The sequence below is a fragment of the Saccostrea cucullata genome, unplaced genomic scaffold (assembly GCF_032062105.1).
Source record: "Saccostrea cucullata isolate Sc308-1 unplaced genomic scaffold, CSIRO_AGI_Scuc_v1 ctg3703, whole genome shotgun sequence".
Lineage (NCBI taxonomy): Eukaryota > Metazoa > Mollusca > Bivalvia > Ostreida > Ostreidae > Saccostrea > Saccostrea cuccullata.
In genome coordinates this window covers 22271-36264 of record NW_026940419.1, presented here as the reverse complement: position 1 = coordinate 36264, position 13994 = coordinate 22271, and the positions used below count along the sequence as shown (strand labels likewise).

The 13994-nt window shown below is 34.6% G+C and overlaps 3 protein-coding genes across 3 annotated transcripts; all 3 read left to right on the top strand.

Annotated features, from left to right (window-relative positions):
• Positions 1-265: 265 nt before the first annotated feature.
• LOC134255386 (uncharacterized) lies at positions 266-1802 on the top strand. The gene is made up of 5 exons (XM_062737902.1): positions 266-292; positions 546-608; positions 721-777; positions 866-964; positions 1080-1802. The coding sequence occupies exons 2-5, from the start codon at positions 551-553 to the stop codon at positions 1451-1453; spliced, it is 588 nt and encodes a 195-aa protein (XP_062593886.1). The 5' UTR covers positions 266-292; positions 546-550; the 3' UTR covers positions 1454-1802.
• A 4269-nt stretch (positions 1803-6071) lies between these two features.
• On the top strand, positions 6072-9292 carry LOC134255380 (repetin-like). Its single transcript, XM_062737895.1, is given in 4 exon segments — positions 6072-6190; positions 7646-7756; positions 8309-8680; positions 8683-9292. Coding segments are annotated over 3 exon segments (894 nt in total). The 5' UTR covers positions 6072-6190; positions 7646-7704; the 3' UTR covers positions 9153-9292.
• Positions 9293-9389: 97 nt separating this feature from the next.
• LOC134255379 (uncharacterized) lies at positions 9390-11583 on the top strand. The gene has a single exon (XM_062737894.1). It carries the CDS (start codon positions 9815-9817, stop codon positions 11534-11536), a length of 1722 nt encoding a protein of 573 aa, XP_062593878.1. The 5' UTR covers positions 9390-9814; the 3' UTR covers positions 11537-11583.
• The last annotated feature ends 2411 nt before the right edge of the window (positions 11584-13994 follow it).

The window sequence follows — 13994 nt, the reverse complement described above, 5'->3', positions numbered from 1 at the left end:
AACATAGGCTTTGCTGCCTTAATAAACATTTGGCAGACAGGGGTATTATTTAGTGAGGCCATTGCCCACAATATCCCCCGTTTTGTTTTAATTGATATTTTCGCAACATTTATTATTAGTTATGCACGTTCGTATAAAACCAGTAACGTCTTAATTAACATATGACAAAACTGACAAAGTCATTGATCAAAATGTGACCAAGTCAAAACACCCTCGGCTCTCATATAAAGTAGTTATATTTTTTGCAGGATCAATCTTTTCGTACCTATATAGGAAATCACACGAAAGAAAGGTAAGTTAATGAGTTAATTTCTAAGTCATATCCAATCTTGTAGATTTAAAAACTTCCATACATCGATAACATAACATGCTCGACACGCTTTAAAAACAACGAATATTTCTTGAAACATGTAAGAGAGATAATTTAATGAATTTAATGAATATATAAATTCAGAGTTAAACTGGTTTAAATAAATTGATTTTAATGCTTTTTGATCTAAGAAAAAGTGAATGTATATGTATAAATAACCATGTCTTCTTTGTAGGCATAATGAGAACATGGGTAATAATTCTGTATTCGCAGTGCATCATCTTTGTCTACTCCAAAGGTACTTAATACAGTTTAAAGTGGATAAAAAAAATATGTCAGAACTGAAAAAAATTCTGAGTTTTAAGTTTTCATGGACCTTTACAACAGTTGTCCTCTGCGTGTAATTTTAGATTCTGTGGTATCTGACACAGCTGCTGAAAATGGAAAAGAAAAGAATGACAGAATAAGTAAATATTATAATGGTGGAAATTCTTTGAATATGTCTTCAGATAATTGATTTGTAAACACTGTTGAAAATAATGTCCTTTCTTTTAGAATCTCTTAAGTTCTCGCATCCTGTTGGAAGAAGAGAACAGGGGGATGCTTTAAAATCCAAATTAAACATTGGAAGAAGAAACCGATTTGCAGAAACACGTACACATTTTATTATTTAAAAGATTATATTTTGAACAAATTTAAATTAATTTTCTATTAATCTAATCCTTTGATGGGTAATTAATGAAATGCATGTTTTATTGTCCATCTCCAGTGTTTACGCGTCAACTCGGTAGAACAAAGAACTGGAAACAAAAAGACAGTGGCACAATGCAGAACCAAACATATAAGAAGGAAGAATCCAGTCTTTCCAAAAACCTCAAATTAACTACACCAAAAGCGAAAGGAGTGGAAAATTTATCAAAGAATGATACTCAAAAAAACTATGATCCACCAGAATCAAATGTAGATAAAGATACAGCTAGTCAATTTTTTCCCAGTGTCAACAACAGCAAACCAAAAGGAACTTACATAAGACTACGAAGGAAGAACTGGAGAAAATTCCGCGCTATTCAAAGAAAAATTCAAGAGAAACTCCGAAGGAATATAATGAAAATGTTTGGAAAGAGAACAGATGGACCAATGTAATTGAGCAAAGTAATAATATGAGAAAAACACACCAGAACACGTTTGAAACTAGTTCTGACAAGGGAAAGATAACGGAATTGGGATCAAATTCAGCCACTGAACAGAACTCTTTCATAAAATTAGTTATATTTAAGGATATTGCTAAAAATAATGAAAACTTTGGTACTTGCCGCCTGGTTAATATATAAAATGATATTGAAAAGCAGGGGAAATGAGCTTATAAAAAGGGTGATACATGTGTATTAGTTGTAAAATGGGACTTCATTTTATATTTCTCTAGCTGTATTAAAAATCATGTTTTTCTCCCTGCCTTAAATGTCACCCTCTTGAATAAAATGATACAATAATTTTCAAGTGTGAGATTTGTTCTTTAGGTTATAGCCGTACGTCGTACTCAGGTACATCTAAAAATTGTCATATCTTGAGAACATGCATGGTTTAACCAACTATTCATTCTATGCGACTTCAAAATCACCACAATGAAAAATCTTACTGAATTTATCCTTATATACATATGGAAGTTATAGCTGTCAAAATTTCAAGAGAATAAAAAAAACTAGAACAGAAGAGAATACAACAAAGTAAAACTGCTTAAAAATTTTTTAGACCATTTTCATCTGATTCATTAACTTGGATTTCTGGTTTTCGCTTATAGAGATAAGACACTCATTGTGCCCCTTCACTAGCCAACAATTTTTAATTTCATCTAAAGCAGGACTTAATAAAAAAAAAATAGATACACTAAATGATACATCGCCTCCCTTCTGGTTATAAGGGCAAAGTCCCGTGTTTTGCGTTGGATGACCCGAAAATAGTGTCATATCAAAAGGTAAAATAGGAGGTGCACAATGGCATTTGATAAAGCATCTGTGAAAGTACTAGTATCGTTAGATTTTATTCAGTGGTATAGGAGGAGTTGCGGATAACAGATAGGTACCATTTAATATTTTAGACAGAATGGCCATGTTCATGGTTTGCTCTGGGATACCCAAAATATGTATCTGATCAAAATGTAAAATAGGATGTACATAATAGCACTATATATATATATTAGTAACAAAGATTCTGTGAAATTCTTATCAATTTCATCCAGTGGTAGAAGAGTTGCGGATAATAGATGGGCCCCAAAGCGTAACAGACAGACTCAGAGGAAACCTATAGTCCCCTCCGATTTCACCGGTAGAGGACTAATAATACTATACATCAGCAAGTGTAACGTTCAACTGCCCGAGGGGTGAGTGAGTCGAGGATTTATGTTGTTGACACCTTGACACCAAAAATCCAATCGGCAATCCTCGGCTGACTCCGCTACGCTCCATTCAAACCTCGGATGTGATTAGTGGAGGAATACGCATCAGATCCTTACATTTCTCCGCCGGAAACTGCCTTATCACTCATTTCATATTGCGCTCTGCATAACGTTCTTCGAAAATGTTTCTTAATTTGTACAATTCTTGATCGTAGACAGGTTTTGATTACAGCCTCAAGTTAATATGCTTTGAAAGCAAGAAAAAACTGTTGCGTGTGCCACAAATTAACTTTGATTTCAAATGTATGAAATTTGAAAGAATTTCAAATAAGATCACATGACTGAATCAGCAAGATGGTAGATCACCGTTGACGTCCGAGGTTATGTGCGAGGTACGAGTCATCCGAGGAACTCCGAGTGCCAAAAATCTTTTTTATCGATCTTTTAATGTATGTAAATAGAGGAGTAACAGATGACAGATACTTTATATTTCCTACTAGGTCAAGCTTAACAGTGATGATAGGAAAACAAATTCTCAAACTATAGCTACCTCTTCTTCGATAGATCATAGACATATTACATAATGAAAGTTGCAAGGAATGGTTTGTGTGAACAAAAACGGTTCAATTATTTAAAAAAAATTTATATACACCTAGTTACTGAAACAATATTAACCTTACTTTTTTCCTCGGACTTTGGTAGCGGGACCCTTAACCTAAAAATCAATGACGATCTATCATATTAGAGCCAGCTAGTAGCATGTTATAAATGTTGTGTAAAGACACAAACAAGAAAACAAAACAAATAGAACATTGAGGTTGTTAGCATATTTTCATTCTTTTCTTTTCTTTTTTCTTCTGTGAATACAATTTGAAAGTTTTATTTTGAAAAGTTGCTGAGTGTAGGCGTATATTGATTAGTTTCTAGGTAAAAAGATATCATTGAAAAAGTGTAAGAAATTTAAAAATTCTCCATATGCCTTTTTTCGAACCATAGCGAGCGTCGGCGTGCAGTAATTCCGGTGAAAATGAAATACGTATGTCACATCTACATGTACACTATAGTATAATGTTCTATCATTGCTGAAAAACTCAAGTTTCTCTCTCTCTCTCTTCTCTCTCTCTCTCTCGCGGACAAACTAACCCCCGAAAAATTCATTCAAATGCAAAAATCTCGGAACCGAAAGTTACGTCATTAAAACAAAAACTATATGTCTAGTTTTTTTTTTATGCTCTATCAGTCCTGAACGTTTCATGAAAATCGAGCAAGCTGTTAACGAGAATGTGCACAAATTTATGTCAGAAAACAAATAATAACCAGAAGTCTCTGTCGAGACTGAAGCTCTACTGGTCTGTACTAATAACAAATGAATAGAAAAGAAGCAGTTGGGACTTGAAACTTTACAACAGCAATAAATAGAATAATGATGCTTGATTGAGCTCTTTTTGTGGCAAGATACTGCAATAAGATTACAGCTGTAAGAGTAGTTTTAAATAAACTTTTACAGTATTTTCAAATTTAGCAACCATGGCAACATCATTCAATGAAATCCTAAACCAATACACGGAATTATGTTATTAGTATAGTCTACTTGTGTGCCAAATTATAATGAAATCAGACCAAAACTATAGGAAGAGTAGCATTTTGAAAGTATTTCACAGAAATTTCTATTTTTAGTAACCATGGCAACACCGTTCATCAAAATCAAAAATCGATATACAAAATTATGTATCTTATTGTAGTCTACTTGTGTATTTGTTGCCAAGTTATATTGTAACTGTAGGAGGAGTAGCATTTTGACAAATTGCTTACAGACAGACAGACGGACGGACGCCGAACGCATTACTATCGTATAAGCTCCTCTGGTCTCTGACCAGTAGAGCTAAAAACTGTGGAAAAGAAACCTATTAATAACAGAAAGGTCTTCCGTCGAAGATGAAAGACCTTGATTTATTTAGAACATTGCATTGCTCATTTTAACAATGAGGTATATGACTACTATACCATGTTTTCGTAAATTTTGCTCATAAAATAAAGGATTCCTTGTCTTCAATATCAACTAAAAGCGTTTGCGTTAATTATCCAAATGTTTAATATTTTTCAAACATGTAAGTTATCGAGCATAGTTTTCAATATCGCTTCAACACCTTTCAACTACAAAAAAAATCATTCAGTGCTTATGTACTCTACAAAAATTTAAATTTTACAAATTTTAATTGAAAAATTCAAGTTTTTGTAGAGGACACAGACATTAAACATATGAAATATAATCCTCCTACGTGTTCAAGTTCTTCACACAACAACTATAGTTCTGTTGGAAATGTCGTTAGTTGTAAATATCATAACAAGGACACTGCAAGGCGGAGCATCTGCATGCAAAGAGCCACAATTATAAAACAAGGTAGTTTTTGACACCGATCCCGAAGATATGCCTGTTACGTACAGTGAAATTAAAATAAAAGATACCACGCAATATGACACACCTGTTTTAAAGAATTTGAATTTTGTCTTCCAGATGACTAAATATGCAAGATTATGCTCTACATGTACGTACAATTTCTTAAAACGACGCAACTCAGGCAAGCTTTTGACACAAATAAGTAGATGATTCACACCTGCGGACTCGTTTATACAATGACCTTGTAAGCAAAGGAAATCTATCACTAATAAGTCAAATGCTGACTGACGTTTTTCCTACTAATATTGATAGAATATTATTTACAAACAGAATGTTTGACAGATTTTTTTCTCTCGATTATGAACAAGTACCACACGGCGGTTGTTATCCATTATGAAGGCGATGCTTTACTTTAAGGCACCTGATCCCACCTCTAATGCACTTAGAACGAAAAGTACTAGTTTTTCATCAACCCCCCTTCTCTCTCTAAAATACAAAACACAAGCGCAAATCTACATGAATACGTACATGTAACGACCGCTTCCTTGGGCCTGTAATAAACAATCTAATAGGGCCAAAATAAAATTTAGTTTGTTTGGAATTGCCTCCAGCCTCATTGAAATGCCCCCTCCTGAAAAAAATGTTATTGACCAAAAGTAGGAAGATTTTTTTTTCTTCTATTTAATCAATGTTGTTGCCCCTTACATGTATCACATGCACCATACAAAACGCTGAAATATAGTGTCAGATCTTAAAAGTCAGAAATTGTATTTACTGTTTACTGAGATTTTTATCAAAAATTTAAAATTTATCTTCAATTAAAAAAATAATAATTTCCCTCCCTCCCTCCTGTATCTGAAACCCTTCAGGCGGCAATTCCAAAAAACAATTTTTTTAATGATGGCCTAGAGTATTGTTTTTATCTGCATTAAATATGCATGAAACACAACAAAACATATAATTAGCATGAAGTGATATGTAACTAGGTGTGACTAGGCCACGACTGACACCCACAGTTTTCTTATAAATATCAAATTTCTCTAACTGTGGTTTTAATAACACAAGGCCTAAATGCAGGATTTTTGAGCAGGTAAGATTCTTTACCTTTTTATTTTTTCAAAAAAATTGTCTTTTAAAAAAAGTACAAACAACCTAATATGTTTGTAAACCAGAAACCAGAAATTTACAATATTCAAAGCATAGTACTTACTTCCATACTAGATTCTCGAGTTTTCAAAGATTACATTATAATAAAGTAGTGTTTCCGACACTTATTAAGAATTTTCTGCAATATATTCATCATAAATATTGCGTTACAATAGTTACTTTTTGTGTAGAGATTAATGACAAAATATATCGTACTTTCTTACGGTACAGGCAGTTTTAGTGGATCCCCTCCCTTTCATTTTATTGTCTATCCATTGTCGGCTGTTCAAAGTAAATGCTTTCATTTATAGTGTAATTATATTCTGGAAACAATATCTACCAAAGCTACAAATCATACAGCGGGTAATTTTATGCTAAGAACATTTTAAAACAAGATGTGTTTGTGAAACACTATGCGCCCGGCGGCAACAACGTTTGAAAAATCTATTTTCAGCATATAGGTCACAGTCAAGGTCATAAGGTCATTGATCTTGGTGTCATTTGGGAGAACTTAATGAGTGGAGTATGCATATTAACTATGAAGTCTCTATCTTCTTTGATTCAAAGTTTATGGCGAAAGTTTTTAGCATATAGGTCACAGTCAAGATCACAAGGTCATTGACCTTGGTGTTATTTGAAAGAACTTTATTAGAGGAGTATGCATTTGAAATATGAAGTCTCTATATCTCACGGTTCAAAAGTTATGGCTAAGTTTAAAGTAGACAACAGACAGACAGACAAACAGGTAAACAGACAATCAGGCAGACAGGACAAAAACAATAAACGTACCGGATCTATCAATCCGGCCGCATAATAAATACCCGTATTGGTGAAAGAAAAGTGGCATTTATCAGACTGATTGATTGATTGTATGTTGTCTCGAGAATTTTTCACTCATATGGAGACGCCACCACCTGCCGTTGGAGCGCTGCAAATTTTGTCCTATGCTCGTCACTCAGAGCCATTGAGCCTTGAGGGATCTTTTTCGCGTCAACACCTACTGCAACAGAGGACCTCGGTTATACGGTGTCATTAAAGCATCGCGGTCTCCACATCCCTCAGTGAGATTCGAACCCGCGACGTAAGGATCAACTCCTTACTTCGCGACTCTAGAGAAGACGCACAGGCATTTGTTTCTGTAATAAATTTTTGACCCATAGTGGTACAATAACATTATAATACTATGGGTTAAATTCATTCCCGAAACAAGTGCCTGTGAGCAGACGCTCTAACCACTGCGTCACGCGGGCGAGGGGTTCTTATCAGATACCAGTATATACATAAATTCAGTCGACAATGTCCGAGAAGCATAAAGAAATGTAACGATAGTGTCGCAATCATTATAACAAAAAATGTAAACATAAATCTAATTCTCAAAATTCTCAAAAATTTTTTGCAGGAAAAGAAAGATAACTCTAATATTCTTCATAACAACGGTAACCTCTTGTTATAGAGGAAATGTGGAGAATTGTGTTCCTGATTTATTTCCTCATTCTTGTTTCTTGTCAAGGTATTAATGATTACTGAATTGACCCATTACTTTTTTTTTTTTTAAAAATATGAATTTAAAACGTGTAATATATAAGTGTCGATAAGAAAGCTCTAAACTCTGCTCAACTAAAATGGTAAATTGAAAAAAAAGTTATTTACTAATTTACTGTGAATTAAACGATTTGTATTAAAATAAAATGTTTTAACATTATATAAGACCAAGAATAAATAATTTAACTCATTACTAGTATTTTAATTTATTTTCCCAATGTAAGTAATCAGCAGTGATTTCAGCTCACAAATAGTCCATTGTCCTTGAACATTTTTCATGCAGGAATAAGGCAGGTAGCCTATTTTATAAATGATGAAAAAGTCTCAATATGTACACCTTTACGTCAGATATTTTTCTCCCAAGTCCTTGTTAGTGTTTAGAGCTTCCTTAAATAATTTTCAACCTGATATTTACATGAATATTTATAGTTGTCATGTGATCAAATATTTCAATCTCAGATTTAAAATTTAGAAGGAAAAAAAATACGTATCGAAAATAAACACTAAGCTCATATTTCAGAGAAAAATGAAAAGGGCCCTGTGAAAATCAATGATTCAAAGAAATTTAACGAGAGAGACCTATTCCGACACTTTTTCGGAGAAAATGGCGATTTTCCTACCCCATGGGCAATCGGTGACTTGGAAACCAAGTTAAATTCGGGAAGTCATCAGGAAAAACCGGATGTTAACCCAAAAAGTCAAAAGGATACAGGGAAAGATAAATTAACTTCTCGTCTTGGTACAAAGAAATCCGATTCTCACCCTGGAAAGGGTCGGAAAGATAAACCAGATTCTCGTCCTGGTAAAGGCCCGCGAGATAACTTAAATTCACGTCCCGGTCAGAGGAGAGACGACAAATTCAATTCACATCCTGGTAAAGGAGAGACGAAAAATTCAATTCACATCCTGGTAAAGGTCGACAAAACAATTTCGATTCACATCCTGGTAGAGGTCGACAAGATAAATTCGATTCACATCCTGGTAAAGGTCGACAAGATAAATTCGATTCTCATCCTGGTAGAGGTCGACAAGATAAATTCGATTCACATCCTGGTAGAGGTCGACAAGATAAATTTGATTCACACCCTGGTAGAGGTCGAAAAGATAAATTCGATTCACATCCTGGTAGAGGTCGAAAAGATAAATTCAATTCACATCCTGGCAGAGGTCGACAAGATAAATTCGATTCACATCCTGGTAGAGGTCGACAAGATAAATTCGATTCACATCCTGGTAGAGGTCGACAAGATAAATTCGATTCACATCCTGGTAGAGGTCGACAAGCTAAATTCAATTCACATCCTGGTAAAGGTCGACGAAATAGACTAGATTCACATCCTGGTAGAGGTCGAGGTCAGGAATAAAATTTTTATCCTGATAGCGGTTGATCAGATCGATGCACGGCGGATTCAATGTGCCTCTTTCATTTACATGTAAATCAATTTTTAATGAATTAAAAATATATCTTTTGTTACAATAAACATTAGTGTTTTGAGAATGTAAATCAATTTTGTTTATTTTCTAGCCTCTGATTGGTTAATATCCAAAAATGAACACTAGTATTATTTATGTATCAGTTTATGTCTGATGATCAAGAAAATATACCGGGTTACTAGTATATATATATATGTACTTTTTATTTTTATGAGGTACATAATCAGTGAAATTGAATTAAACATCAGAGGTGTGAAATGCATTCAAGAAGTGCATATACAGAAATACAAAACAGTCTGAACTCAGAGTATTTGGACGGGTCAGCCTACATGTATCATTGAAAGAAAAAATGTTAAAGGTAGCGAATTAAACAAACAAACGTTCTGTATTGATCGATCTAACGACATAGGTTGTAACCAACCAAACAAAGAGAAGGCTGATTTAAATGCCTGCGCAAACTTGCACACGTAATCTGTGTCCTTTATGATTTAAAAATACTCTTTTTCAACATGTATAACATACCTTTTTTCAATGTTTTGGAAGAATATGTACGTGTTTTGTGATGGACATAAACCTGTGATTAAGTCACAAAATGGCTGAAGGCATAAACACGGCACCGTGTGACTTATGTGAGGGCCAGCACGAAATCAGCAGAAAATGTCTGACGTGTGACGAGTTCATGTGTGAAAACTGCAGCAGAATTCATTTAAAGAGCAGACAGTCTCGCGACCATGACATCATAACCATCGCTGACTCCGAGAAGTTGACAGCGCTCGTGCCGTACCAACCCCGCGAGGATTCTAATCCGGAAAGCGATGACATCGATGAACTATGCGAGGAACATTCCGGGGAACTGTGTATACTTTACTGTGTAACACGTGGATGTGACTGTCTTGTTTGTCGAGTTTGCATTTTAGATTATCATCAAGGACACCGTTTCGTTGAGATTGATGACATCCTTACGTCATTCAAACGTCAAGAGGCAGAGAGAAGTCGAGAGGAAATCGAGAACAGTATCTTACCATATCTTACCGATAAAAAAATGCGGCTGACGACGGCTAGAGAAAGTGTCCTAAACGACATTCAAGGTAAAAAGGAAACGGTCAAGCACAGATATGAGGAACTTCGGAAGGAATTAGATAAGCACTATCAAACAACATTGTCTGGTCTCGCTGATGCTGGCAAGGCAAATGTCGAGGTTATAGACGCACTAGGAAAGTCTATAGATTTTCATATATCACGTCTAAAGTCAACCTTGTCTGTAGGGGAGAAACGTATTGAGGGCGAAAACGATGTAGGAGACATAAAGTACGCTCGTATGTTAGAAAATGACATCGAAAGTACACCAGAAGTGTTAATTCCAAGTTTTAACAGACTTATGTTAAATACGCATGGAAATTGCTCAATTTCCGATATCTTTGGGGATCTTGAAGAAGTTGTCGAATGTGAACCGGAAGTAATAGCAAGGTCTTCAACTGGGTTCCCGGAAGTGTCTTCCATTTGTCCTGTTTCGCCATTTGCTGCATGGCATGGACATTATAAGCACAGGGGCATACAGCTTCTGGAAGTTGACGAATGTGAACATCTCGTTCCCGGTGGAGGTTTTGGAAAATCTGGTGTTTTGAACATGGCAGCCACGCCAGAGGGCGATGTGTACATGGTCATCTATGGAAGTAATGAAGTCCTTATGCTAAAGACGGACGGTTCAGTTGAAAAGATTTATGATACTCGACCATTTGTTGCTTTAGGTATCGCGGTAACCAAAAACAGAGACATTTTGCTTTGCCTTGCCGAATCGTACCCAAACGAAATGAACCCTTCTGGAAAGCGTCGAGTTGCTCGAATAACCAATTTCGGTATTACGCGCCAGATTATTGAAAAAGACACAGAGGGACATGATATTTTTGTGTATCCGTTCCGAGTTGGAGAAAATATAAATGGTGACATTGGCGTCATAGATCACGTGGATGATGCTGAAGGAGTGCTAGTTGTTCTGAACTCGGAAGGAACCACGAGGTTTACGTACAACGGTCTGGAACAAAACGAAGGACAGGTTTGTAACTTGACTGACATAACTTTTGACGGAGAGGGCTGTATCCTCATGTCTGATGTGACTAACCAGTGCGTTCATATGCTTTCTAAGGATGGGAAGTTCTTGCGCTTTATCGATGTGTTCATTTACTACAATACAAAGTTATCTCCCACCACGCTCGCTGTGGATTCTTCGGAATGTCTCTGGGTTGGAGGTGTATCCAAACATAGATACTTTAATAGAACAGATGCCCATATTGTGAGAGTCAAATATAAAATGTAACGGCTTGATATATCCTTGGTTTTACATACGATTTTGTTCTTCCAATTCTTGAAATAAAAAATTAAAACTTTTTAAAACAGTTTATGATTTAATAAAGAATACATGACGTGATTTTGAATAAAGAGATTTTTTCATAAGATGTTAGCTATGACCTTTTTTTCAAGACGCTTTCGAAAAAAAGTGTTACTTAAAGATATGAGGGAAATTTAATTTTAAAATTACGCCCCATTTATCTCTGATCGTAAAACGTTTTTACATTGAAAAAGATAAACAATATAGATTACTACAACATTGTATGTACAGTTCTCGACTACTTACATACAACTTTCTTATTTCCTAATCGTTGAAAAGATAAAAATGTACGCACATGCAATTCTAAATTTAAACAGATTCCTCGTCAACACGAGCATATCGGAAGGAGAAAAATCTTCCATGTGCAGTTAAACATACGCTTATTTGTCTGAATAAAAAAAAAAACATGTACATGTATAATAAAATTACTTTTTAATACTAGTAACCCAGGGGTTGAAACTATACGTTTTTTTTAAATAAAGAGAAACATATTGTACATCTGTTTTCATCTGTTTTTAAATGCAAATAAGCTGCACATTTGATAATTTATTCCCGAGTTGCATGTCAACTTTATCAATTTTTCCCAACTTCCTGGATTTTTGAAAATAATCAAAAAGTAAAAATAAAAAAAGAAAATAATCATAAATGTATATATATGTATAGTAATTACTATTGCTGTAGTTTAAAAAAAAAACAACAACAATTTTTATATATCTTTACTGCAGAAATTTTATATTTTAACTATTCTATTGTATAATTAATGTAAAGATGATTTTTAATATTTCAAACTAAAAAGAATTTTAAATGAAGATCTTTTATATATTAACAAATTAACGTATATGTAGCGTACTTTATTTTCATGAAACCAATATTGCTGTGCCTCTGTACGTGCCTATTTTATGAAACAATCTCACTCTCACACAACACTTAATCTCTGAGCAATCGTTTCTTACTACCGGTAATCAAATAATCTGAAGACCTAAAGTGACAATTAAAAATCAGATTCGATACCATTAGACAACCTAACCTTACGTGTTTTCATCTGCTGAAGGCTGGGTTCATACAAAATGCTAAACATTTGCATCAGTCCATTTGTATCTTAAATTGAGCCCCTCGAGTTCAAAATAATATTTAGATACACAGAATTCCTTTGATTCTCTCATTTAAAATATTTGTTTGGCTGGATTGACTATCACGTGTATTGCGTCAAGCGTGCATCTTCCATTTGTTTAGACAGCTGTATATACTAAAGAGTTGAGAGAATTAATTTCTCATCACTAAGCCATGTAGATACCAGTCTGTCTTCTAGGGGTCTGTTTATTCTTACTTTTCTTAAACAGTACCATGAAAAGCGCACAGAGAGAGAGAGAGAGAGAGAGAGAGAGAGAGAGAGAGAGAGAGAGAGAGAGAGTTGCATCGGATTATTATAGATCATTATGAACGATTAAATCAGTAATAAGATTCCATCTTCTCCCAATTTGATAATCCACAGGAATTTTCCTCCCCGCAGTATTTGTATTTTCGGGATCCTGCACGTTTCGCGCAGCTGTCGGAGATGGCTGGTACTTGAATTGATGGCTGAAACAATTGTCGAAACAGTTGCTGCTCTGTAATTATTTATCTCAGTTTCTTCAGTTTTTCATCTCTTTTTGCATTTAAACCTCCAAAACTCTAAAGCCTCCTTGATTCTCACTTTTTGGAGCAGCCTGGTTGGTAAAAAAAATATTCTATATGCTGATCAGATCGCGAATCGTGTAAATATAATAGAAAATTTTAAACATTGTTTTAAAAATTATACGCTGTATTAGAATATCGAGGACCTTTTTCCGGCGTTGAACTCTGATTAGCTGTGGGAACCCCTATCGGACTAATCTGAATGTTTTGCCTCCACATAGACACCTGTACAACAAAAATATCAACTGCTCTACTTTGTCTGTCATCGTAAGCTGTGTTTGGCAGTCGTCCATTTGTTTTATGATCATAGTATATATTTATAATGTAAACCATCCCAGATTCACCAAAACAATTGAAATGAACCCACAACTTTTTCCAGGACGTAAAAGGTCGCGTCCTTCAGACAGGGCTATTGTCCGTTTTTATGTTGTAAAACAACTTCAGGCGGTTAAGAAAATATTTCTTTTTTTTACCTACCGGCTCGATTTTTTAAAGAAAAAAATTAAATAAATAATTCAATAAAATCTTCTTTTGTAAAATTGACCTAAAAATGAAAAAAATGGAATTTTATTCCAAACACTCTTATTTAACTTGCTCTGGGCATTAAGTAATGAAATGAATAATTATTAGACTGCATTTCATTTCATTAATTTTTTGAAATATTCAATTTTTCATTTCCGATTAGGCCCTATTTAAAATTTTCATCTCCCAC

Bases quoted from the DNA above. Each gene is read 5' to 3' on its own strand.
- LOC134255386 (XM_062737902.1), top strand. From the start codon at position 551: ATGAGAACATGGGTAATAATTCTGTATTCGCAGTGCATCATCTTTGTC. The intron at 778-865 runs GTAAATATTATA...CCTTTCTTTTAG, and splicing joins AGAAAAGAATGACAGAATAA to AATCTCTTAAGTTCTCGCAT. The intron at 965-1,079 runs GTACACATTTTA...GTCCATCTCCAG, and splicing joins AAACCGATTTGCAGAAACAC to TGTTTACGCGTCAACTCGGT.
- LOC134255379 (XM_062737894.1), top strand. From the start codon at position 9,815: ATGGCTGAAGGCATAAACACGGCACCGTGTGACTTATGTGAGGGCCAG.